Genomic DNA, 27,698 nt, shown 5'->3' on the forward strand with positions numbered 1-27,698 from the left:
ACAATTAATTACATTTATTAAGATTAATGAATCTTTATATGGAATGTAATAGTTAATTAATTAATTAATAATGAAGAATATATATATATGGTAAGTTTTTGAAATGAAGCAATTCTAAGCATGCCATGTAGGTTAAGGCTTAATCCTATTATATAATAGATACAAAAGTTTCTTCAAAGTCTCATAAAATCTTTCACTTCATTAGTCCAATATTCTTCGCCTGATTGTTCTGCCACTCCTTGACTTGAGTGTTGGTGTTTGTGGAACTCTTTTGCCTAAAAGTTGATGATAATATTAATAAAATTAGTTAATGACAAACATAATGTATTTGCATAATATCCTATATCGTTGATGATTTGATTTACAACTATTAACACCATTGTCTCATGTAGAATACTAACCTTTGTTATGCTCGACAACCACTTCAGTAAGTTGGTGGGATGGATTAGATATACTATTAGACTTCATTTTCTTCGCCTTCTTTGCTGATAATGTTGCACAGAAACTCCCATCAATCATACAAGAACACACTTCAAAGATTAAGTGTTTATGTAATGACAATAGTTTTTCTCTAGTATTTCAGTTTTGTACCCTTAGTTACTTGTTTGTCCTTAGCTTGGGTTATTTTAGTCTTCTTTGATGTTTCTTCCACAAGGTCCTGTTTCTCTTGGTATAGTGTGCCTAAATGATTGAGTTAATATTGTTAACAACGAAGAATATTAGAAACAAAAGTTTATCTAATTGGTTGAATAATTACCTGCCAAAGGTAGACATGACTGCATATGAGAATCTTCGACAATTTTTCCATCGGTTGCTCTCGCCACAAATTCATCTACAAATAAAGTTCCTTAATTATATTTGTATACGTTTTATAAGTTGTTGGAGCTAAGCAAGTAACTGTCACACATGTGTATTGGTTCAGATTTCATGGTAATTACACAATAGTAACAAGTGGTAGTTCAAAACATGAATAGAATAAACATAGACGATATCAATTTAAAATTAGAATGTTTAGATGCACATGTTTAAGGATTTTTGATCTTCATGTTCACCTGACTTTATGGCCTCATGCTAATGTTTTTAACTTTCTTTTTTATTCTTGAAATTTCTAACAATGACACAATAATATTTCATCATTTGCTGGATATAAATTCTAACTATTACCTGATAGAGGCATATCCAAATGTGCATCATCAAAGTTCTCATGTGTATCAACATCCTCTAACATTACAAAACCAATATAATATTGTTAGATCAATCATTATTCTTATATTAGTTATACAATTTCTCTATTGCAATAAAAAGTAAAACACTCACTACTCATGGAAAAGAATATAAAAGGTTTCACCAACATCTGTTCAAAGTGATAAGAAGAATCCTCATTTTCACTAAGCCATGATTATCATTTTCTGGTGGAAAACATATCATGAAAATCTTTAGCAAAATGCACTTAATCTTTTAATAATAATTGGATACCTGAATCTTCATCAGAAAGATCAAAGTGCACGACTTTTTTTCTTTTGCTAACAAATCTTCTTTTGATTTTTCCAATGTTACCTGACATAGTATATGAATTGAACCCGATTTCTTAGATGAATAAAATATGAAAATTAAATCTAGAAAATTTCTTATTGGGTGCGTGCATTTTTTCATCACATACACTTTTGTTATTATATATGTAAAAAATCAAATACACGTCGAACCAAGATTGTCACAGCCCGCCCTAACTAGGGATAGTTAGGCCGAGTGATCCACGACTAGGGATGGGGTTAAAGAAGAAGGGGAAGAAAAGGGGCGTCATTTATAGCCGTAAAACTTACTCATCTTAATAAAACTCGTCATTTTTATTCATTAATACTCAATTGAAAACAGTCTATGAAAGACAGCATAAAACTTAATTAATATCATTAATCAAGTTATACATCGTATGAAACCATTCTCTTAAGACTCAAAGTATGACATAACATACTATAACATCAACAACATCTTACAGCGGAAAGTAGCTAGACATATGTATGAAGACATATTCTAGACAGGTTAACTATTTATTAACAACCCTGGAGACTCCGCTCATTGCAGCACCATCATCACATCAGCTCAACCTGCACATTTAGAAAACATATGCAGGGCTGAGTACATAAGCACTCAGTGGGCACGTATGCCTAGGTATAAAAATACATGCTTCAAAACTGTAAATTGTCATGCCATCATAATCAGTACAGCAAGGGAGTTTTTCGCTAAAAATGCCCAAGCTTACTAAGTTCATTTGTGATTCTTAAAGTTCGTCTGATCAGACTAAGTTCTTTTGTAATCTATCATATCTGAAACTGTGTGCCGGAGAGGTGGCCACCTCTCACGGTCACTTGACCGGCCAACCCGCTAGATGACTCACGGTCACTGGTGTACACTAGCCCTGGCAGGATAGCTATCAACTGCTTAGGACCCGAATTCGATTGCATCATTGGCAAAGCCAAAGCAGATAGATATCATACTAAAATTTAAACATTTTATGGCAAGACAATACTTGAAATAACTTTAACTCAAATATTTTGTAACGAAATAACTTGCTCAAATGTAACATTAAACTCATTTGATAGATATATATAAAACTAAAATTAACAGTTAAATCATCTCATGCATTCATTCGTATAAGAGGCCTACGACACGCAGGGGATCTCTATATACGTATAGTAAAAGTAATGCCCACCTCGTTGTGTCTCTGTATCAATGAGTAACGTCACTCTCTCCCTCAAGTCGTTACTTCCCAAAAGGACCTTAATCGTTATGAAGAATTGGTGAGAAGTTATAAAAGAAACCTCGATTAATAATCTAATCTCTTTTATGAAACATTAGTATCTCTAATGTTCATCTCTCTTGATTGTTAATCAATATAACAATTATTATCTCTCGTCATTACTCATTAATTATAACATCCTTATGTTATAATTAGCAGCGCTTCAATTAAAAGAAATATTTAACACATCGAAAAGTCCACTTTCTTAGCAGATCTATTCGCTCTCATCTCGTCTAATTAACCGATTAGAAAGTTAAACTTTCCATTAGGCATGTATTTGAGTCACGGGTCAACAAGAATTGACTATGCTCAAATTCTAATTTCACTAAAAATTTCGGCATGACCTATTCATATATAATGTCAGCCACGAGATTTCAACGCGTGAATCTCACTACGTGAACTCGTCTCTCGACTCAAAACTTAACATCTTGACATCTTTTCAACGCAAACCAAACAATTCAAAATCATCAAAACTCTTTATCAGTAAACTATCATTTATACTCGACACCAATTGTTCGAGTGTCAGATACCAACATTTATGTGCGTTAATCATAACTCTCACAACTCACACCATTTAGTCATATCGTATCATCCATCAAAACAAGTATAATCAAGTTATTTTCTAGAAAGTTTTGCTGTTTTTGTGTCATCTTTAAAACTTCATAACAACCAACTCAATCATCATAAACTCTCATACCAATTGATCTCAAAAACTTCATGAAGTGTAGTTCACTCTAAAAATGGTAGTTAACCAAAAAGGTTAAAGGTTTTTGGAGATATTGCTCTTTTAGTGCAGGCTGTCAAAGATTGACAGTTTCTGCCAATTTTGTTTAGGCCATTAGAAACCAAGGCAAACCTTAATAAAATTCCATCAAATTTAATCATCCAAAACTAAAGGTATCCTTGAAGATTTGGTTAAAATTTCACAAGAGAAAACGTTCATATGATCTGCCAAATAAACAATGAAACTCATACACTTTTACTGTTGGAAAAATATGACAGCAGAACAGGGCCTTTTTGAAATAATAAACTTCTCTGTTTCAGAGGTCATAAAAATCGAAATCTTATGTTTTTAGAAAAGTATTGAAGTCTAGTTTCGTTTAAAAAAAAAACGGTGATGCAAAATCCTTCATGGATTAATAGATATAAACGTTTTTGTGAAGTCTACCAACAGTTGACAGATTCTGTCAAGGATGTTTTCAAAATATCTTTAAAATACCAAACATCATCCAAAAGACATGAAATTTTGCAGCGACGAAATACACATATCATAGATAAACATACTAAAATGTCAGAGCCATCAAGCAATGAAAACTCATCGAAACATAAGCTTGAAACTGCTGTAAAATTTTGACAGAATTCCAGTTTTAATTTCGTTCAACAATTATCATCCATAAATTGTAAATCAATTAGCATGCTCATGTGATATCGTAGAACACATATACGCAATAATATTCATTATGCAACGTCTCAAACTTCACGAATTTAAATAATCATACTCTAAAAATTTATACAATTTTCGTGCTTGGAAAAATACGAATTTAATATATATCGATCCTAGCATACCCCTAAGCACAAATATCAAGTCAAAACGATCAAACAAAAATCGAAAGACAAGCTAATATGTGAAAAACGGGGCTGCCCTCATGGGTTTCATAGCTACGGTTCGTTCCGTTCTTACTCCCTTCATTAAACATGCTCAACATCTACCCAAGAACAACATACTAAAATTTCACGACGATCCAACGTCGTTTCAAAATAAAGTCGAGAATCGACGTTTTTCGACGTCGACGAAAATCGAAAAGAAAACCATCAAAACGTAGGTAGAGATCTTACCTACTTAGATACGTGATCGAAAAGATGATCGGCGCTCGTCTCGGTGCTCAAATCGGAGGTCAAAAGCTTGAGCTCAAACTAAAATGAAAATGGCGTGAACTAGTGTGTGTTTTAGGTGTTGTATGTGTGAGATTAAGGTGTGAGTGGAGTGTTTGGCTGATACAGCCGTATAATATGTGTGAGTGAGTGGGGTTGGGTGGTTGGTGGAGTGGTTAGGGTAGGGTAGGTTAGATAGTATATTATCCCACTTAGTCGTTAAATATCTCGTTTCGTCTCGTTTTAACGACTAACTACCCATATTCTTCGTTACTCGTCCTCTTAACTCCTACTCACTTTCATTACACTCGTAATTCTATATAAATATAGAAAACGCAAGCTCGTTCTCGAAATTCTGATAAACAAGCTCGGTTCGTTTATCGAGAAATCCCGGTTTACTATTCACTCGTCGTCCAAAAATAAAAACTTTCATTATTGGACTCGTATCGAAAAACTAAGAATATTTCTCGACGACGTGCACGTAAAATTTTGAAAGTCGACAAAAAGACGAAATAGCCGTATTTTACTATTCATCGTCAAAAAGTCAAAATTTTGAAAAACGTCTTAACGGACTCAGATCTCACTTCCGAGTTCATCGTTCTCATTCAAATAATTATCTCGAATTATTCAAATACTCAAACTCAAATACGGATATAAAATCTCACATCATTCTCACATCATCGAAAGAACATCTCAACATCTTAAAAAAAATAACAAGAAAACTTCATATAACTCCTCATCTCTTTACAAAGTAAATCAAACAAGGGATCTAAACCCTAATTACTCAAACTCAAGAAATTAAACACGTCATCAAAAGCCCGGGTATTACATACCCTCCCCCTTAAAATAAATTTCGTCCCGAAATTTGTACCTCCTGTAAATGTTTCGGGTACTTCTCTCACATCTTATCCTCAAGCTCTCTTTCCACTTCTTTCTAACTATCATATCTCCATTGGACCTTATCCAATGCAATCGACTTATTACTCAATTGCCGAATTTTATGATCTAGCATCATCTGAGGTCTCTCTTCATAACTCAAGTCTGGTTCTAAGATCATTTCTTCTTAGTAAACCACATGGTTTGGGTCGAAAATATATATCCTCTCAATTGTGACACGTGAAACGCGTTATGCACATTTCCAAAGCTAGGTGGCAAAGCCAACCTATACGCTATTGGACCTATCTTTTGCAATGTCTCGTAAGGACTTATAACTCTAGGTCTAAGCTGTCTTTTAACTCCAAATCTATTCATCCCCTTTGAGGGTGAAACCTTCAAGAAAACTTTGTCTCCTATCTCGAAACTTTGTCTCACATCTTATAGGCAAACTCAATTAGTGGCAACACATTCTCCCGATTTACTCCTCTATCAAGGATAGTAGTTCTTATCATATCTTCTATCGCCTGCTATGCTAAAATTCATCCTTGTACCCAACTCTTTCTGTAACTCATCCAAAAATGTGATGAAATTTATTTATTTTCTCTTTCTGAGGTGATCTACACCGGTACTCAATGCAATCTTATAATCTCACGAACGTACAATTGTGCTAACTTATCTGGTCCATACGCGATTAGGATCGGTAAGAAATGTGCAGATTTTGTTAGTCGATCTACAATCACCCAAATTGCTGTATTTCCTCTTTGACTTTTGGGTAAAGCTGTCACAAAATCCATCGCTATGTGATCCCATTTCCACTCGGGAATCTCCAACGGTTTTAACTTCCCATATGGTCGTTGGTGTAATGCTTTCACTTGTTGACAAGCTAAGCATCGCTCTACAAACGAAGCTATGTCTCATTTCATTCCGTCCCACAAAAATCTATTTTTTTTACAACCTGATACATCTTTGTGCCTCCTGGGTGGGCGGTGTAAGGCGTGTCATGAGTCTCACTCATGATCGTATTCTTAAGTTCATCATCGCGGGGAATGCATCTTCTCCCCTTAAATAAGATAGCATTGTCTGATTTTTTTTTTTTTTTTTTTGTAACTCTTGAGATCTCCTGCTCTTATCCTTTCTCGTAACTTGTTCATTGTCTCATCTTTCCTTGTGCTTCAATCACCATTTTCCTCAAACTAGGCATCGTCGCAACAATACTTGCTATCGTCCCTGGTGGTTTTATCATCTCTATCCTCATCTTGTCAAAGTCCTTTATAAGCTCATCCTCTCTCGTGAGAAGACATCCTAACTTTGACGAGACCTTTCGGCTCAATGCATCGGCTACTACATTGGCCTTGCCAGGGTGATAGTTAATGTCGCAGTTAACATCCTTTACTAATTCGAGCCATCTCATTTGCCTCATGTTAATATCCTTATGTTTGAAAAAGTATTTCAAAGTTTTGTGGTTCGTGAAAATCTCACATCTAACTCCGTAGAGATGATGTCTCCAAATTTTCAGGGCATGCACAACGGCTGCAAGCTCTAAATCATGCGTTGGATAATTTATCTCGTGGGGTCTAAGTTATCGTGATGCATAGACTATAACTCTTTCTTCTTGCATCAAAACACATCCTAGCCCACTCTCTAACGCATCTGCGTAGATGGTATACTCTTTATCCATTTCTAGGACTATCAGCACTGGTGCTGTAGTCAATTTCCTTTAAGCTCTTAAAAACTCTTTTCACCCTCCTCTTTCCAATTGTATTTAGCTTATTTTCTAAGTAATTGTGTCATCGGTCTTGCTATCGTGGAAAATCCTTCAATAAACCTCTGATAGTATCCTGCTAAGCCTAAAAAGTTGAGAATCTTGTTAGGCGTAGTTGGTGATCTCCACTCATGTACAGCTTGTACCTTGACGGGGTCAACTTTAATTCCTTCAGATGATATAACATGTCCTAGTAAAGTTACTTTGTTCAACCAAAACTCGCACTTGGTGAATTTGGCAAAAAGCTTCTCAACTCTTAGTGTTTCCAACATCGTTTTCAAATGTTTTGGAGCTCCTGCTCATTCTTCGAATAGATGAGAATATCATCTATGAAAACTAGGACAAATTTATCCAGTTATTGATGAAAACTCAATTCATGTGATCCATGAAAACTACTGGTGCCTTCGTCAAACCGAATGGCATAACTATGAACTCATAGTGCTCATACCTCATTTGAAAAGCTGTCTTAGGTATATCATTCTGTCAAAATTTGAACTGGTGGTAATATGATCTCAAGTCAACTTTCAAGAAAAATGCGCTCCTCGTAATTGATCAAACAAGTCATCTATCCTCGGCAAAGGATATTTGTTCTTGAGTGTCAATTTATTCAGCTCTCGATAATCTATGCACATTCTCAACGTGTCATCCTTCTTTTTGACAAAAAGGACTGGTGCTCCCCACAGGGATACACTATGTCTAATAAAACCTAACTCGAGCAATTCTTGTAGCTGAATCTTCAGCTCTTGTAGCTCCTTAGGCGCCATTCTATAGGGTGCCTTCGACACTGGTGCTGATCCAGGTTCTAGGTCGATAGTGAACTCCAACTGTCTTGTTGGTGGCAATCCTGGTAAGACCTCGGGAAATACATCTCTATATTCCCTTACCACTACTACATCCTCAAAGTTTTTACTTGATTCTCCTTCATCATTCAAGTAAACTAGGTAAGCTTGTGCTCCTTTCTTCTTTACCAATTTCGATGCCTGAAGTGCCGAAATGATTGAAATTCTCTTCTTTCTATCAATGTCGTGAAAACATGTCTGTTCCTTCCCAGGTGGTTGGAAAGTTATCTGTCTCTTCTTACAATCAATCGGGCCAAAGTTCTCTGCTAACCATTCCATCCTTAGAATAATGTCTACGTTCCACATAGGCATTAAGTGCAAGGTTCTTGCTTTCATCTTTAGTGATCATAACTCAAGCTCTAAGTTAGAAATCATGTGAGAAACTGTAGTAGCTCTTCCTACACGAGTGATTACTCTCAACTCGGGACTAGCTTGTTTTGGTTCGAGTTTGAAGGTAACATGTTTCAACCAATTAAAGAATGCGAGGCTCTTGTATTAAACAGGATTCTAACTGGTGCATCCAATAACTTGCCCATACTACCTTAAAGTCCTGCCTTAAACCAGCACTTAAAACTCAGACATCTCTTCATCATTATCCATCTTCTGATGAGCGAACGTGATAGCTCACAGAATTCTCAATTATACTCTACAATCGATTTCTTTCCTTGCATCAAACTTCGATAATCAGCCTCTCGCTGCTTACTGTACTCTTCGGTACATACTTCTCAAGAGTAGTCTTCAATTGTTCTCAGGTGTAGTTTACCAGTTGCTCGGGTGTTAAAGTCCTCTGACGTGCCTCTCACTGGTCTTATACATCAAAAGAATCTACTAGGATAACTCAAAAGTTGTAAGGGTTCAACCCTAGAATGACATCAAAACAAATTGTTCAAGAGACTCAAATGAATGACCAGAGGGTGGAATGAAGTAACTACCAGGTCGAACAAAAATGACCTAGACTAAGAACCCATCTGGCTTTTCAACCGAAAGTTGAAACACATGGGTTTATAAACCCAAAACACGTCTACTGAGATTTGGATCATGCGGACTGGCCAGGTCCAACATAATCACTCCCCAGTCACACGGGATATACTATCCCGAACTTGGAAATTCTGTGTCTTCTAAACCCTCAACATACTATACATAACAAAACTTAAGTTCACACCAGCAAGCTAAAAGCTTAAACTCAGGGTCCTATGTTCTAGACTCTTGTTTCGAAAGTTCAATATTTTTTTACTCTCCTCTCATGTTGCGGTGGTGGTGGCGGAGTATTATCCCGCCTATCCTTCACATCACACTCTTGATGACATCTTTGAGGCATTTTTGAAATCACAAAAGGAAAACTCAACTCGACCAACGCTCTAAGCATCCTCGAAACTCAAGTTCAATTTACTAACTCAACTTTAAGGAAACCCTCACGGTCACCTTAACATTCATCTGTAAGGCAATAAGCACTCACGAAATACTAACAAAAAGACCACTCTGGTCAACCTAATATATCCATCAGTAGAATGCCTCTTTTTAGAGGACTTACATAAAGGGGTTATATAAACCCTACAAAAACCATAGTATCTATCGTAATGTCCCTTCTAAACCGACACCATTAATAGTACTATGTCTCGGTCTGGACCTCTTACAGTAATTGCTACCAGTTAACTCATCTAGTTGCTACTTTAGCACACTAGGAACATCCATCTATTTAACATCAATAGGGTACTATATTCGCATGCTTATCTATCAGCATGTCAAAAACTCAAGTATCAGTATCTCCTAAGTAAGTTATATACATCGCAATGTAATTGAAACTAATCAAAAACAAAGGTGTACTGCTCATACTCTCAAGATCATCCTTAGCTCTAGCCTACATCGACTTCTCTTCTCATCCTCATCAACTCTAGCCCTCCTCGGCTACTTCTCATCCTCATTATCGTTTATCATTTTATCATCTTTGGTAACTGATACTCAAGGATCGACTCGATATCTACTACACTCTTCTAGAGTCCCTGGTAGAAAACAAGCATCCGGTCAGTAGATCCGCATAGAAAATCTGGGTATCTGTAACAAATCTCATCTCCTGTGGGTCCAATGCTCAAGACAACATGTCCCATCATATTGAGTGGCTTTCTTCCTTGCTCAATCCTACCACTCGATTGGTAGCACGGGGACTAGGTGCACGATGCCATCCAGTCTAGTAACAACCATAAGGCTTTCATCCTTTCATAGTCTATAAACATGTGTTTGAAAATCTGCTAGGGTATCTCTGTACCACATACTGTACGCCTCGTCCTCGTATCCGATCTTTCCTGAGTTCGATCTCACAACAGTCCACTTTCGTGCAGTGCCAACAGTCCTGGCCAACCTATAAGGAGAACTTAAAGGTGACTCTAGGAACTAACTCTACTTGGCTCCAGCAACAGAAATAAACAAAACATAACTTAGCAAAACTCCTATTAAGTAGTACTGTTATCTTAAAACTCAAGCTCAAAACATCTAAATTCTCATCTCGTCCCATCTTTACTCAGTAGGGAATCTCTCTAAACAATGATATTAGATCCCTTAATCTAAATCATCGTGACTCAGTAAGACAACTCAATGGCTCATGATACCTCCTCAAGTACCATTAAGGTTGCGTGAGCAAAACTCGCGTCACAAAACAACTCAACATATCGTACAATATCTCATTGCAGCATGCTAATAACTCATCATTAATCATGCTATTATACTCAAGCTCATAACTCAAACTCATAACTCAAACCAACAAGTACTTAAAGCAATTGCTAATTCTCTCAAGCTTTAGCTCTAAGTTCTCATTTCATCCTTCTACTTAGTAAAAAAAATCTCTCTTAACAATGACATTAGATTCCTTCATCTAAATCATCGTGACTTATCACAACTGCTCAAACAATTCTCATCACAAAACATCTCAAATACATCACATCATAACTCATAATTATGCATCCTCAATCATATAACATCATATGATATAAACGCTCTCATGATTCATCATGTAACATCAACATATGCTCTTACAACATAATAACTCATTATTAATCATGTTGTCATCCTCAAACTCAAACTATGCACCTTTAAAGTGTAACATCATAACTCATCATATAACCTCAACATCATGCTCTTCAAAATTTAACGTCAAATAAACTTTGAAATTTTACATACCTCGTTGAGCCTGGTGTGATGGTGCGCTGAGCTCACGGTTGTTAATAACTATTAGTCTAGTGACTCATTCTAGACTAAACTCAAGACTTCTAATTCAGAGCTTTCCTTCGCTCTGATACCACTCTGTCACAGCCCGCCCTAACTAGGGATAGTTAGGCCGAGTGATCCACGACTAGGGATGGGGTTAAAGAAGAAGGGGAAGAAAAGGGGCGTCATTTATAGCCGTAAAACTTACTCATCTTAATAAAACTCGTCATTTTTATTCATTAATACTCAATTGAAAACAGTCTATGAAAGACAGCATAAAACTTAATTAATATCATTAATCAAGTTATACATCGTATGAAACCATTCTCTTAAGACTCAAAGTATGACATAACATACTATAACATCAACAACATCTTGCAGCGGAAAGTAGCTAGACATATGTATGAAGACATATTCTAGACAGGTTAACTATTTATTAACAACCCTGGAGACTCCGCTCATTGCAGCACCATCATCACATCAGCTCAACCTGCACATTTAGAAAACATATGCAGGGCTGAGTACATAAGCACTCAGTGGGCACGTATGCCTAGGTATAAAAATACATGCTTCAAAACTGTAAATTGTCATGCCATCATAATCAGTACAGCAAGGGAGTTTTTTGCTAAAAATGCCCAAGCTTACTAAGTTCATTTGTGATTCTTAAAGTTCGTCTGATCAGACTAAGTTCTTTTGTAATCTATCATATCTGAAACTGTGTGCCGGAGAGGTGGCCACCTCTCACGGTCACTTGACCGGCCAACCCGCTAGATGACTCACGGTCACTGGTGTACACTAGCCCTGACAGGATAGCTATCAACTGCTTAGGACCCGAATTCGATTGCATCATTGGCAAAGCCAAAGCAGATAGATATCATACTAAAATTTAAACATTTTATGGCAAGACAATACTTGAAATAACTTTAACTCAAATATTTTGTAACGAAATAACTTGCTCAAATGTAACATTAAACTCATTTGATAGATATATATAAAACTAAAATTAACAGTTAAATCATCTCATGCATTCATTCGTATAAGAGGCCTACGACACGCAGGGGATCTCTATATACGTATAGTAAAAGTAATGCCCACCTCGTTGTGTCTCTGTATCAATGAGTAACGTCACTCTCTCCCTCAAGTCGTTACTTCCCAAAAGGACCTTCATCGTTATGAAGAATTGGTGAGAAGTTATAAAAGAAACCTCGATTAATAATCTAATCTCTTTTATGAAACATTAGTATCTCTAATGTTCATCTCTCTTGATTGTTAATCAATATAACAATTATTATCTCTCGTCATTACTCATTAATTATAACATCCTTATGTTATAATTAGCAGCGCTTCAATTAAAAGAAATATTTAACACATCGAAAAGTCCACTTTCTTAGCAGATCTATTCGCTCTCATCTCGTCTAATTAACCGATTAGAAAGTTAAACTTTCCATTAGGCATGTATTTGAGTCACGGGTCAACAAGAATTGACTATGCTCAAATTCTAATTTCACTAAAAATTTCGGCATGACCTATTCATATATAATGTCAGCCACGAGATTTCAACGCGTGAATCTCACTACGTGAACTCGTCTCTCGACTCAAAACTTAACATCTTGACATCTTTTCAACGCAAACCAAACAATTCAAAATCATCAAAACTCTTTATCAGTAAACTATCATTTATACTCGACACCAATTGTTCGAGTGTCAGATACCAACATTTATGTGCGTTAATCATAACTCTCACAACTCACACCATTTAGTCATATCGTATCATCCATCAAAACAAATATAATCAAGTTATTTTCTAGAAAGTTTTGCTGTTTTTGTGTCATCTTTAAAACTTCATAACAACCAACTCAATCATCATAAACTCTCATACCAATTGATCTCAAAAACTTCATGAAGTGTAGTTCACTCTAAAAATGGTAGTTAACCAAAAAGGTTAAAGGTTTTTGGAGATATTGCTCTTTTAGTGCAGGCTGTCAAAGATTGACAGTTTCTGCCAATTTTGTTTAGGCCATTAGAAACCAAGGCAAACCTTAATAAAATTCCATCAAATTTAATCATCCAAAACTAAAGGTATCCTTGAAGATTTGGTTAAAATTTCACAAGAGAAAACGTTCATATGATCTGCCAAATAAACAATGAAACTCATACACTTTTACTGTTGGAAAAATATGACAGCAGAACAGGGCCTTTTTGAAATAATAAACTGCTCTGTTTCAGAGGTCATAAAAATCGAAATCTTATGTTTTTAGAAAAGTATTGAAGTCTAGTTTCGTTTAAAAAAAAAAACGGTGATGCAAAATCCTTCATGGATTAATAGATATAAACGTTTTTGTGAAGTCTACCAACAGTTGACAGATTCTGTCAAGGATGTTTTCAAAATATCTTTAAAATACCAAACATCATCCAAAAGACATGAAATTTTGCAGCGACGAAATACACATATCATAGATAAACATACTAAAATGTCAGAGCCATCAAGCAATGAAAACTCATCGAAACATAAGCTTGAAACTGCTGTAAAATTTTGACAGAATTCCAGTTTTAATTTCGTTCAACAATTATCATCCATAAATTGTAAATCAATTAGCATGCTCATGTGATATCGTAGAACACATATACGCAATAATATTCATTATGCAACGTCTCAAACTTCACGAATTTAAATAATCATACTCTAAAAATTTATACAATTTTCGTGCTTGGAAAAATACGAATTTAATATATATCGATCCTAGCATACCCCTAAGCACAAATATCAAGTCAAAACGATCAAACAAAAATCGAAAGACAAGCTAATATGTGAAAAACGGGGCTGCCCTCATGGGTTTCATAGCTACGGTTCGTTCCGTTCTTACTCCCTTCATTAAACATGCTCAACATCTACCCAAGAACAACATACTAAAATTTCACGACGATCCAACGTCGTTTCAAAATAAAGTCGAGAATCGACGTTTTTCGACGTCGACGAAAATCGAAAAGAAAACCATCAAAACGTAGGTAGAGATCTTACCTACTTAGATACGTGATCGAAAAGATGATCGGCGCTCGTCTCGGTGCTCAAATCGGAGGTCAAAAGCTTGAGCTCAAACTAAAATGAAAATGGCGTGAACTAGTGTGTGTTTTAGGTGTTGTATGTGTGAGATTAAGGTGTGAGTGGAGTGTTTGGCTGATACAGCCGTATAATATGTGTGAGTGAGTGGGGTTGGGTGGTTGGTGGAGTGGTTAGGGTAGGGTAGGTTAGATAGTATATTATCCCACTTAGTCGTTAAATATCTCGTTTCGTCTCGTTTTAACGACTAACTACCCATATTCTTCGTTACTCGTCCTCTTAACTCCTACTCACTTTCATTACACTCGTAATTCTATATAAATATAGAAAACGCAAGCTCGTTCTCGAAATTCTGATAAACAAGCTCGGTTCGTTTATCGAGAAATCCCAGTTTACTATTCACTCGTCGTCCAAAAATAAAAACTTTCATTATTGGACTCGTATCGAAAAACTAAGAATATTTCTCGACGACGTGCACGTAAAATTTTGAAAGTCGACAAAAAGACGAAATAGCCGTATTTTACTATTCATCGTCAAAAAGTCAAAATTTTGAAAAACGTCTTAACGGACTCAGATCTCACTTCCGAGTTCATCGTTCTCATTCAAATAATTATCTCGAATTATTCAAATACTCAAACTCAAATACGGATATAAAATCTCACATCATTCTCACATCATCGAAAGAACATCTCAACATCTTAAAAAAAATAACAAGAAAACTTCATATAACTCCTCATCTCTTTACAAAGTAAATCAAACAAGGGATCTAAACCCTAATTACTCAAACTCAAGAAATTAAACACGTCATCAAAAGCCCGGGTATTACAAAGATTCTTTGAAAATAAATTTCTAAATTTTGGTGACACACCTCTTTCAGCCGATTCCACTACGCAATTCAGACTATCATTTCTTGAATCATCGGATAGAACAATAGAGCAAATTTTCTTTTTACCTCTGAAGATTTCTGTGATGGAGAAGCAATATAGTTATATTAAATGAATTTGCAATTAATATCAAGTATCTATTTATAACGGTGGATGGGATACCTGATATTGGTTTATCATCATCAGAAGACAGACTATCTTCAAATGAGCTTCCAATTGTGTCTGTTGTTGCAAAATTATAATTATTATCTTTTCAAGCAAGAATATCCTATCATAATCATTTTAACCAAAATTATAATTATTATCAAGCAAGAATAGCATATCATAATCATTTTCACCTTTGATATATTCAACATGGCTTTCTTGGGACATTTTCCCCTTGCCTTTAGCTTTGGCAGCATCCTTTGCTCGAATGTCTTCATCATTATCTATATTAATTACAACAATCATCATTACAAAAAATCACAATAAATTTTAACTTAATTTAACTAAAATGTTTAAATTTAATTACAACAAATATTAATTGGTTGCTATCACAAAATTAGTTGGAAATATTTCACCTAATGACTCGGGAAAAACCAATTGTCTCGTCGCACTTTTTAGCAGCCCTGGAGAATAAAATACTTAAATTATTATCATCTTAATTTAATAATACATAGAATAGAAGAAAAAAATTATACAAACCTTGCTCCAGATGAGCTTCAGGTTCTTTTCTCAGATGGTATTGCACCATCATCTTGTAAAATCTCAATAGCATCCGCAGTGAAAGTACAAACATCTTTAAATATTCGACTTTTTAACTTTAAGAGTAAGACAATATTGCATAGGCGTTGCCTAAGAAAATCCACCTGCGTTATGGGTCCCTATAATTTTAAAAGGGTATTATTCATTTTTGTAAATGTGATAACAATCGATCATTGTATAGTAGAATACTCACCTGATTTTGTTTTTTATAAAACTCGGAAGGATCTAGGCCAAGAAGTTTTTGAGCTTCTTTCCCCAAAAAAGTGACTTCCACTTGTCCAGACGCATCAAAGACCATGAGACTAAATCTGAAGCTATTGTAAAATCAAGTGTTCAATATACACACTTGTACAAATCTATATAAATTAAGAAAAGAGATATTAATAGATTAGCACCTTCGATTTGCTATTCTCATGTTCTTGCATGGAGTTGAGTAACACATGAACTCCGTACCATATGATGCAACTGTCTTTGTGGAACATATTGGACAACCAATGTAAAAGTAGTCTTGGTATTCATTTTCCAATCTTGCTTTAACTTTTACATTAAAGTATGTATTCTGGAAAAGAAATTTAAAAAAAAAAAATGTTAAATTCATGTTACTTGTGCAAGTACAATATAAAGTAAGTCACCTCTTGATTATGCAACATTTGTTCCACTTTAGTAATCTGCAAAGGTTGCTTGGGTGAGCGCAATACTTTCTTTTCAAAAAAACCACCAGTTTGTATTAAGATGTTAATGGCCTCTTCATTCTCTTGCTTCCTGTTTATGATAATTATAAGCAAGTTAAGAACAAAAATATCCACATGATAAGGTTCTTAATTGTTATACAAATTATACAATACCATCTCTCTAGTTCAATTAGCATTTCATTCTCAAAGCCATCCAAGACAATTGACTGAGCATTGGTGGTCAGACTCAATCCTGAACATTAAAAACAAACCATCATCGGTTGTGCCTAACAATTTATGTATGTATAATTTATCTCACCAAGTAAAATCATGCATACCGTAATATGGCACGACTGAAAAATTCAACAACAACAATGGTATCCTATTCGAAATAGGTTCCAATTTAGCATAGATCTCATCGGATACAGAATCTTCCCAAAATGTCACCACAAACGATTCCAGCCTACATTTCCATGTAATATGTTACTTTAAACTAAACTAAACATATGTAAAGAAATACAAAAATATAAACTCATCGTGTATCTAACATACTCTGTATCTATAGCAGCATACTCACGAATGACTTTACCCTGTCCTTTGACTGTGACTACCCGAGGTTCATGGGTAGCAATAATGACACAAGCAGTATCTAAGTAAGAGAAGAAAATGATTAATTAACATTGCTAAATAAATATAGAAATATCATTCACAAATCTTCAATAACTAAGTTGCTTAGCTTAACTGATCAATGTCTTTGTTGAGAGGAATTTGTGGAACTCGCAACTTGGAGTTGTTCTAAAACTTAGTCCCCCAGCACGTATAGAATCATTTGGTTCTTCCTTCACCGAAGTATCTTTTCTGAACGTCCATTGGTAATTACATGTCACAATTGGATTCCTGTATTGCTTTGGATCAGAAACATAAGCTCCTTTCACCATGTAAACATTACCCTCTTGAAGCACATGTTTGAACCTATCTATATTATCATGGAATATCACAGCATCAAGAGTGTGGCCCTAAAAAGAACAAAAAAATTAATATATGCCACTTTTTATGGGTAAGAAAAACTCACTACAACTTAAATGTAAGTGATACTCATTAACTTACCAAGCCATCACCCAAGATTAGTTTCTGAAATTTATTAGGATTATTGTTAGCTTGCTTAGCTCCTAGCTTCTTGATCACTCTCACCTTGCATTTCCATTCCTTCATTCCTGGGAGAATCTCATTCATTGGGATCAAACGCTCTTCCATCTCTTTTGACAACCTAATTGGATCATGGCAGTAAGTAACAAAAGCATTTTAATTACAAAACAAATAATAACAGTTAGATCAAATAAACAGATTCAAATATATATTTTTATAGTACAAATTCAAGCAAAATAGTAATCTTAACTAATTGGAATTCAATATTATAAGATCCTAAATGTTTCACTAATTCTATCCTATACTCTATTTCAAACTAAGACTACCCCAAAAAAGAGTACACCCCTATAAATACATGCCTTCTACAAAGTACCCAAACTTATCATCATGTCGCCGCTTGCAAAATTTCAGTGTACACAACATTTCTTGTTTCACATGTTGAATCCATATCAGCAACTGGCGGTCGAATCAGGAATTTTATTGAACTTGATGTTCTGACCCTTGATAAAGCAACATATAGCTGTCCATGTGAAAAAACAGGATGAGGCAAATAAACACCAACACGATCCAATGTTTGGCCTTGAGATTTGTTGATGCTGATAGCAAAACACAATCTTAGCGGAAACTGCAGCCTCTTAAAAGTAATTGGACATATGTGTGTATCATCCAACTCCAATGGAATCCTTGGAATTAAAACATATTCACCAGAATGGGTCCCCACAGCAATGACTGCTCCAATCACGTGCCTACCAAGATCACGCACAATTAAACGTGTTCCATTACACAACCCTTCCAATGGATTTAAGTTGCGAAGTAACATAACAGGACAATTAACCTTTAATTTAAGAACATGTGGTGGCAATGAACCAACACTAATTGCATTCATATAATCTTGATAGTATTGTTGCTGACTTGGATCGTTTGCATAATCCGTGCTAACATATTCAACCATGTTGCCTGGGAATTTTCCAATCAATGATTCGTTAATTTCCCCCATACATTCATTTTTAGGAGTTAAAATAGCGGTATTTATAAGGCTCGAAGAACCGCTAGAATATGCATCAAATGATGGAAATATTTCATTGACCAATGTGTCAAGAGGCGAATCTGAACCATGGTAAGAAAGGCACATATCATCAGGAAGATTAATATAATCGTCATGAACATTTGGCTCTATGCCTTCACCAACCCTCAAATCTGTAAAAACAGGATCCTCCATTGCCCGCATATTCTGTGTCAAATGAATTTTTCGAATAAGAAGCCATATGGATGAAAATACCAAACAAGCATCCACTATCTCTTCACGAGAACCCCTTCGAACAATCGGTATAGTTTGCCTGAAATCTCCACCAAGAACAACTGTTTTCCCACCAAACAATAACTGGTTTTCCATCAAATCTTGCAACAATAAATTTAAAGCTTCAACTGCCTTTCGATTTGCCATCGATGCCTCATCCCATAATATTAGCTTGGCTGCAATTATTAACTTTGCAGGCGCAGTATTCTTGCTTATCGAGCATGACATAGATTCATCTAAATTTAACGGAATTTTAAATCTAGAATGAGCTGTTCGACCATTTGGTAACAAAGAAGCTGCAACACCAGATGAAGCAACTGCAAGTGCAATGTCACCGGTTGAACGAACAGTGGCCAAGATTGCCTTATATAAAAATGTCTTTCCAGTGCCACCAGGACCATCAATGAAAAAGCCTGAGCCAATTGGTGAAGCAAGACTGGACATTATCTCAAGATAAGCAAAGTGTTGTCTTTCATTAAAACGACCCACCGAAGCTAAATCAGATTCTGCAACAGGCATATTAATTTCAGCTGCAAATTCACGACTATTTATCTCTTCACGAGTCAACCCAACTATATAATCGACCACAGAGTACTCATCGATCCCATGACCCATCATTTGCAAAAAAGAATCAATGGACCGTAGAGATAACCGATAACCCTCTACATGGTCTAATAGATAATCCCGCATTATATCAGCAGATAAAGCATCTCTAAATTCAATCCACAGATTTTTGGGATCAGAAGGGGAATTAAAAACAAGTATAATCGCAAATAATTTTCGCAGAGCAGACGGCATTTGATAAGTTGCAGCTTCGTGAATCGCATGCCTAACATCGTTGTCAGAATCCAACAAGCCTCTATCAAGAGCTGCCTCCCGAAAAGACAAAAACAATACTCCATTTGATGTTCTCAAATCTTCAAAAGATGTTGGAGCCCTAACATGATTCAGCAAAAGCCTTAGATAAAAACGCTCCACTTCTGTAATATTGACAGAGACAAGTCTACCAATTGTTCCTAACCTAGAGCGCGGTGTCCACCTCCTAGTTTGTAAGCTCCATACAAAATGTTCAACAAATTCCCGATACAATAAATTTAGTGCTGCAACTTCAACAAATTTATTCATCTCAAAAAACTCCGTAAGTTGTGTCCTGTTAGCACGATCAGAATCTACAATTTTCGGAAGAGATTGGTTGGCCGCGAAGAAAACCTGTTGATACCCCGACAAATGCACGTGTAATTGCAAAACTGATGGATACATATCAAAAATATCAAATCCATAAATTCGCCACATAGCTTCCGGAGCACAAAGCCACCGTGACTTTTGAAAATCAGAAATCTCATCTATTGGCTCTGTAGATTCAACATCAACAATATTGTATGCTATTTGATCATTACCCTTACAAACATATTTGTAAAGATACTTCACTGATCTAACATCCGTACAAACTTGGACATTAATATGGCAATCAAACTTTGCCAACAAATAAGCATTATAAGGGACCACCCATCTGTTATCCAACCACTTACCACGCACCAAAACCTTTTTTCCATCATCTCTACGCCTGTAGTCAGGGTATGAGTCCAACCGATGTTCAGTGTTTAACTTAAACTCTTTAGGATAATAACTTTTGCATTTTTCCCCTATCATGCATGCATTCTTTGGGTTGAGTTCACCACATGGCCCATGCATCATATGATTAATAACACAAGAATGTAGATGTGGAGTCAGGTCAAGATCTGGAATCTCAGCAGATACAAATCGATCATAAGCCTCAGTTGAAGTCACCTTATATCGTGGTTGTAATATTATCAACCAATGAACATGTGGAAGGCCTCTTTTCTGAAATTCAATCACATAAAAATAAGCTGCAACTACCCCAAACAAAGAGTCTTTTACAATTTCCTTTTTTAGTTCCTCATTTTTTGCCCTGAAAACTCTTGCATACAAATCAGCTCTATTATGACTCTTCTCAACAGGAAATAATTCACTTTGAATTTCCACCCACTTTGGATTACAAGTCATAGTGAGAAAAATATCCGGGCGTCCAAATTTCGCGACAAGTGCCAGCGCATTCATGTAACGACAACGTAGATCACGCGGGCCACCTGTAAAGGTCTTAGGAAGAAGAACACGCTTACCAACAGATTTTGCACTAATAACACCATTAGATGTTATACTCTCAACTATCCCTTGATACGATTCAGCCCTCATTTCAAACTTTGACTGATTATGACGAAAAAAATCTAGTCTTTGTGTCTCGATCTTAACATAAGTATCAATCTGAAACTGTTGAATTACTCTACCAGTTCTAAGGATATTTGTTATATCGTCGGCGCGTATTTGAAACAGATAGCAATAATATTCTCTCATAGCAACACATGAAGGAGTTTTGAAATTCCTCAACAAATCTGCATGGAATGATAGATAAGTCCTTATCAAAAAGTAGAACAAACAATATAAAACAAAAAATTATCAATAAATATTCCTATTAATTGATTCACGCACCAACCTTTTTTCATGAACAACAACAAAAAAACTATTGTTCTATAATAAGAACTCAGCCTAAATAACTCCCATATAAGCAACAAAATTTTCTAGTATATTAATATAATCACAAAGACATAATACTAAGTTAATAATGAAATCAATGCAACACATCATAGAATGCAAAAAATAATATGAAAAATATAGTAGTAGAGAAACATAAACCACATTGCAGAAGACCTAACAAATGAACATACATCAAAACGATTAAACACGTACTATTTTGTTCGGCAACAAGTAGGGTGTCAGCTTCTTCGTGCCTATGCGGATCAACGGTATTATTTTCATGATCTTCAGTATTTTGTTCAGTTTGGTTCAAATTCAAATCAACGTTGTCAATAGTTTTGGGTATTCCAGCATACCAACCTGGCTCGCCATACGGAAAGATTAGACAGTACTGGAGAGGATCATAGCATCCATAGTAATAGTGCACATAGCGAACACCACCTGATCTTAGGTTGACCCTAATATCACGAGGTTGTTCCATAGATGTTCCCACACCCTCGTTCCAAACTGCAGCAACATGGTCAACTACTGGAAGATTATAAACACGTTGGTCAAGTTTAGGATTGGCACGCAACACTATAGCATAACTATCCAGGTCATCCTTGTTTTGCAAATTGGTGAAGAAATTATGGTATGGATTATTAGTCAAGATGTTCACCAACAATGAAACTATAACACGGTCTAATCCTTCAGATTGAGATACACGATTATCCAACTCTCTCTCAGTGCCATAGAAATATAACTGCAAATGCCTCGGCACACCATCCTTGGGTGTTAGTTCATGGATATAATGCCGAACAATACCCTGCACTTTGAAGGTGTAAACCCCTTTGTTAGCTTTAGCCAAAGCTTCATCATAAGTCATCTTAATGGATGTGAATGCCAAAGAATTATTATATGTCCTGCAACGCCGACGGAACTCGACCCCCAAAGTTGTCATATCATTTACATAGAGGTTCCATAACTCATCTGGCATTTTGGGCAACTGCATCTTTATTTTACCTGATGCGCAACAGAAGGTGGGAGGTTCATTAGCGAATCGAATAGCTTTACAATGCTGACAAGGGTCTTTATGTGGTAGTTCATAAGCCTTATTGGGTATTTCAATTAATCTTCTGAACATCTCAATATCTTTTTGCATAGCCGAGCGTGAAGTTGATGTGCGGCCTAATTATGCAATAATGAAAAAAAAATCAAAAGTGAGCAATATGCATATCAAAATTATAATAAACAAATTAAATAAACAACAAGAAACATAAAAAAGAATGAAAGCCTTTGATTGAGAATAATTTTAGCATTCTCCTTGAAAAATCTGACCATCCATTTTGAGCAAAAGGCACATTAATTTACAGACAAGCAATATGGAAAAATTTTACATCATCCAATCTGTACCACTAACATTCATTATAAACAAAGGTGCAACTGTTAATAATTTAATAAGGTAATCAACAGACATAAACACATACGTTTTGAGCGTCTTTGTCCACAAGAAGCTTTAGATAAACATTTAGACCGTGAAACATTAACATTATTAGACAAAGGCCGTTGCATCACATCGGAACCCAATCGGCACAAGTAGCCTGCGGAACCATCAAAATGCAAGAGTAGTTACAAAGTCAAGATAAGTAAATAAACAATAACACTAAATAAAATTAATTATAACAATACCATTTGACAATATGGAACAAGGGATCGCATTTGTTGGGCCAAAGAAAACTTGACCACTTTTAGAAGAAGAGCCTAGCAAATGAAAACAAAACGATTGTTAATACAAAACACATCAATTTTTCAAATATATGCTAAATTCTTAAAAGCTCTAAAGAAATTTCAAACAAATACAAGAGAAATCATAAACCTGTCACTTGCGAGAGTGGAACACTCCCATCAGTGTCAACAACGAGAACACGCCTCTTTCTTTTTTGTGAAGTCTCATCTGAAAATTATGAACCATAGTCAATAAAAAAAAGTAATAGCAACATCACTTGCTAAGCAGGGCCACATAATGTCAAATTAAATTGTGCAAAATCTAGACACAATCCAACAAATATTCTGCACCTCGCAAACTTCTCGACTCAGTAGCTGGAGCATGCGAACACTCAGGGTCAAAGATAATTGGCACAGCCATATCAGTTACAGACGGAGGAGGTAAACTAAAAAATAAACGTCTTGAAGCTGTCACAGGGCCGTCTGAGCCATCTGAACACAAACATAATATTAAATTTGTTTCAAAACAAATAAAAGCAACAAAGAATTGGAAAGTAATACAAATGAATTACAAAAAAAAAAACACACACACATAGAGACATAGAATCAATAGTAAGTAACCTTCCGTTGAAAACACACGTCTTCTTTTTGCCATAATAAAATATCTGAAAAATGCGGTCAATGTCCTGACACATGAGAAGTCAGTTATTTAGCTGGTGATATAAAATATGAAAAGAAAATGAAACTCAAAAATACTATTATGAAATCAAAGTAGGGCAGCGACTCACCAAAGCTGCAATAAATGGATGGAAGTGTTCCAGCACAGAAATTTGATGGGAGCAAACACGAGTGGACCCCGAGGGGACCCGTCGAAAACCAGAAATCGACAATAATAATCCCGTATAGCAAAAAGTAACAAATCCTTAAAAAACCTAGAGGCTAAAAGCAATAACCCAATCTGCTCCTAGTCCTAGAATAATGAACCCCATTCTCTAAACTTCAAACCAATAACTACAACAGAAACATTGCGATATGACTTTTAAAAAGATCACAACAAAAAAAATAATGGAACAAAACAAAGCGCACCGTTGAATTTGGAGAGGTGGAATAGCTTTCTTGGAGTAGAAACAAAAAGGGAGAAAAAACACAAAATTAGAGAGTAAAAAAAATGTTGGAGATCATAAGTGGGTGTGTTGATGATGAATCAACTATAGTTTTATACATTTAATTCTCAAGAACTATAGTTCTATATTTATGATGGTGCATTAGTACATAATATGTGGGTGTGTTGAAAAAAATGATGTTTCATAGGCAAACTCAAGTTGTTTATTCTTTTTAACATTGAGCCTAAAAACTAATACATTTTAATTTACTCGGATTTGAAGACATAAGAGAGAAAATCCATGTTGTGGAGACTTACTCAAGTGTCAGAGAATACTCACTACTCTTGAAGAAGTGAATGTCAATAAACGAGCACGTGTCTGATAATAATTTAGATAAAAAAAATTAGAATGAATATTCAAATTACACATAGAAAAAAAAAAAGGAAATCATATTAATACTATTCTATATAAAAATTAGTCCCCATGAAAAAATAAGAATGTAAAAGTTTCATCAAAATCCTACTTATTTACTGTATTTAAATTGTAATTTTCAAATAAGACACAACAAAAATAAATCCACATTCAAATTAATTTGAAAGAAAAATGCATCGAAGCTTGTCCAACCATACATTATTAAATCAGTTATATTCAATTAATCAATTAAAATAAGTTTAAATTAAAACTCTAGGTCCATTCCTCCAATCATATTTCATGACCATCACGTGCACTCATGAGCAAGCCCAACCATACATTATTATTATCAATTAAAAATAGAGCCCTAGTCAAAATCCACACAATTAATATACTCCATCTGCGTTCTCTCTTATGCATACTTGCACCCACAATTTCCTCTCTATACCCTGTAACTCTTTCGGTCTCTCTACTCTCTCTCACACCTTCATCTCTCTCTTTACTTCACATTTGCAATAAAGAGTATATCTCAACCCCCAAAGCCCTCTTCTTCTTCTTCTTCTTTTTCCCCTTTTTTCTTAATTTCCAATGAATAACCAGAAAATAGCTTGTTCTCTCGTAGACCTCACTGTCTTCCCCATCGTCGACCCACTCTTCTCACCTTGGCCCGACTATGAACAGCTAAGATAGCCGCTGCTGATGCCGATGCCGACGCCGGCCAGTACTCTGAACGCAGACAACGACACAAGAAACTGCCAGAACTCAGCTAAAGCTGATGCCGGTGCCGACGCCGACACCGGCCAATACTCTCAAAACAGAGAACAACGACACAAGAAACTGATCCACAAATCAGCTAAAACTCAGCCAAGACTCTCTGTTCCCGATCGGTACTCTCAAAGCAAACAACAAAGCAAGAAACCCAGCCACAAGACTCGCCGACACCAGCCAATACTCTCAAAACAGAGAACAACGACACAAGAAACTAATCCACAAATCAGCTAAAACTCAGCCAAGACTCTCTGTTCCCGATCGATACTCTCAAAGCAAACAACAAAGCAACAAACCCAGGCACAAGACGCTAATTCGATTTTGTTATGGTGAGCTCTGTTTTTTGTAAAAATTCTAGGGTTATTTAAAAAATTAATGATAAAAAGCAGGGTGCAGAAATCAAACTCACCTCCTTGTTTTGTTGGTATAATGGATTTGTCTAGTGTGATCGTTTGTTGGATTAAGATCAGATTTTTCACTTTCACCGGGCAAAGATTCTACAGGAAATCACTCTCTTTTTCTTGCGAAACTGTAAACATATAGAAAGTAAAAAGTGAAAAAGGAAAATGAGCAGAGAAGATAAAGAAAGAACAGATATTTGTTTGTTGTTTTTGCAAAAAAACCCACGAATGAAAAAAAATTTACCAAAATACCATGGGGCACTATTTTTTCTACAATATACTATTCCTATCAACAGTAGCCAAGTTCTCTCTTATTAAGATTGTTAAATATATATATATATATATATATATATATATATATATATATATATATATAGGGAGAGGTTCAAATAACCATTTTAAACCATTCGATCATCAAGATCTACGGTGGATGAATGCAGATCCTGGGTTCGAATCCTGAAGGGAGCAAAATTTTTATTATTTTCGGATGCATTAAATTTAATAGCGAATGCATTAATTTATATAGTAGATGCATTGATTTTAATGGTTCTTATGTTCTCACGATAAGTGTGGTTCTCACTATAACCGCACCCTATATATATATATATATATATATATATATATATATATATATATAGGGAGAGGTTCAGGAAAGAACCATAAATAAAAGAAGACCGGAGAACCATTTTCAGCCATTCGATCATCAAGATCTACGGTGGATGCATCATCTTGTTGGATGAATGCAGATCCTGGGTTCGAATCCTGAAGGGAGCATTTTTTTATTTTTTTGAGTGCATTAATTTTAACAGCGGATGCATTAATTTTTACAGTGAATGCATTAGATTTGATGGTTCTCCCGTTCTCACAAATAATGTAGTTCTCTCTAGAACCACACCCTATATATATATATATATATATATATATATATTATCTAAAGTTTGAAACGTTAATAAATTATTTGATATTTTTCCAATTAGCTAGTACAGACCCGATCACCTATCCACCGTGGGTAGGTGATCGGTTCTGTTAACCTACAATAAAAAGAAAGGTTGAGTATGATCCGTTAGTTCAAATTTGAGATGAACAAGACTTTTTTCTTCTTTCATGAATTCTTTTTGCCATTTATTTATTGTGCAAGGGCTAAATTTAATAATTGTGCAAGGGCTAAATTGCGATTAACCAAAAATGGACAATGATTTCTTTTTGGACGTTGGTGATTGCGTCTTAAACAGCCAAAAAGGAAGAATCTTGATTAGGACCTGCCATTTCTAGGGATGTCAATCGGGCCAACCCACTCGATTTCGGGCCAACCCATTCGGTTTCGGGTTAATTTCGGTTCGGGCTAGTCGGTTTTTTTATTTTTCGGGCTAAAATTTTTCGACCCTAACCCTAACCCACTCGGTTTCGGGCTAGCCCGTTCGGGTCCATAAATTTATGATTTTTTTATATGTATAATTTTTTATATGGATAATCAAATTATTGTAATAAAAATATGTCGTGCTTTTTTGTAATAGCCCGCTCTTTTATTCTATGATTAAGATAAGTAAATGCGATATTTATTTATCGCATTCTTCAGTAAATGAAATCCAGTAATTATTTATGTTTAAAATTCAGCTA

The 27,698-nt window shown here is 35.5% G+C and overlaps 1 protein-coding gene and 4 long non-coding RNA genes across 5 annotated transcripts; all 5 read right to left on the reverse strand.

The window, feature by feature from the left end:
• Positions 1–1,855: 1,855 nt before the first annotated feature.
• On the reverse strand, positions 1,856–4,761 carry LOC131010193 (uncharacterized). The gene is made up of 3 exons (XR_009096501.1): positions 4,631–4,761; positions 2,708–2,774; positions 1,856–2,102 (listed from the first exon to the last, which is right to left on the reverse strand). It is a non-coding gene; the product is annotated as an uncharacterized LOC131010193 (long non-coding RNA).
• A 6,875-nt stretch (positions 4,762–11,636) lies between these two features.
• On the reverse strand, positions 11,637–14,491 carry LOC131010194 (uncharacterized). Its single transcript, XR_009096502.1, has 3 exons — positions 14,361–14,491; positions 12,437–12,503; positions 11,637–11,831 (listed from the first exon to the last, which is right to left on the reverse strand). It is a non-coding gene; the product is annotated as an uncharacterized LOC131010194 (long non-coding RNA).
• Positions 14,492–16,003: 1,512 nt separating this feature from the next.
• Positions 16,004–16,582, reverse strand: LOC131010196 (uncharacterized). The gene is made up of 3 exons (XR_009096503.1): positions 16,423–16,582; positions 16,221–16,341; positions 16,004–16,146 (listed from the first exon to the last, which is right to left on the reverse strand). It is a non-coding gene; the product is annotated as an uncharacterized LOC131010196 (long non-coding RNA).
• A 44-nt stretch (positions 16,583–16,626) lies between these two features.
• Positions 16,627–22,559, reverse strand: LOC131009735 (uncharacterized). Its single transcript, XM_057937142.1, has 8 exons — positions 22,055–22,559; positions 18,261–21,552; positions 17,806–17,965; positions 17,441–17,714; positions 17,251–17,347; positions 17,037–17,161; positions 16,873–16,951; positions 16,627–16,789 (listed from the first exon to the last, which is right to left on the reverse strand). Exons 1-8 carry the CDS (start codon positions 22,557–22,559, stop codon positions 16,627–16,629), a joined length of 4,695 nt encoding a protein of 1,564 aa, XP_057793125.1.
• A 1,467-nt stretch (positions 22,560–24,026) lies between these two features.
• LOC131010198 (uncharacterized) lies at positions 24,027–26,397 on the reverse strand. Its single transcript, XR_009096505.1, has 3 exons — positions 26,090–26,397; positions 24,819–24,879; positions 24,027–24,513 (listed from the first exon to the last, which is right to left on the reverse strand). It is a non-coding gene; the product is annotated as an uncharacterized LOC131010198 (long non-coding RNA).
• Between the last annotated feature and the right edge of the window lie 1,301 nt (positions 26,398–27,698).

This window comes from Salvia miltiorrhiza, chromosome 2, assembly GCF_028751815.1.
Source record: "Salvia miltiorrhiza cultivar Shanhuang (shh) chromosome 2, IMPLAD_Smil_shh, whole genome shotgun sequence".
Classification (NCBI taxonomy): domain Eukaryota; kingdom Viridiplantae; phylum Streptophyta; class Magnoliopsida; order Lamiales; family Lamiaceae; genus Salvia; species Salvia miltiorrhiza.

What these genes read in the sequence shown, in the direction of transcription:
- LOC131009735 (XM_057937142.1), bottom strand. Translation starts at nt 22,559, where the DNA reads ATGACTTATGATGAAGCTTTGGCTAAAGCTAACAAAGGGGTTTACACC. An exon ending in CTTTCCGTATGGCGAGCCAG is followed by an intron (nt 21,553 to 22,054) that starts GTTGGTATGCTG and finishes CATTCCATGCAG; the next exon opens with ATTTGTTGAGGAATTTCAAA. An exon ending in CTAATTGAACTAGAGAGATG is followed by an intron (nt 16,790 to 16,872) that starts GTATTGTATAAT and finishes TATCATAAACAG; the next exon opens with GAAGCAAGAGAATGAAGAGG.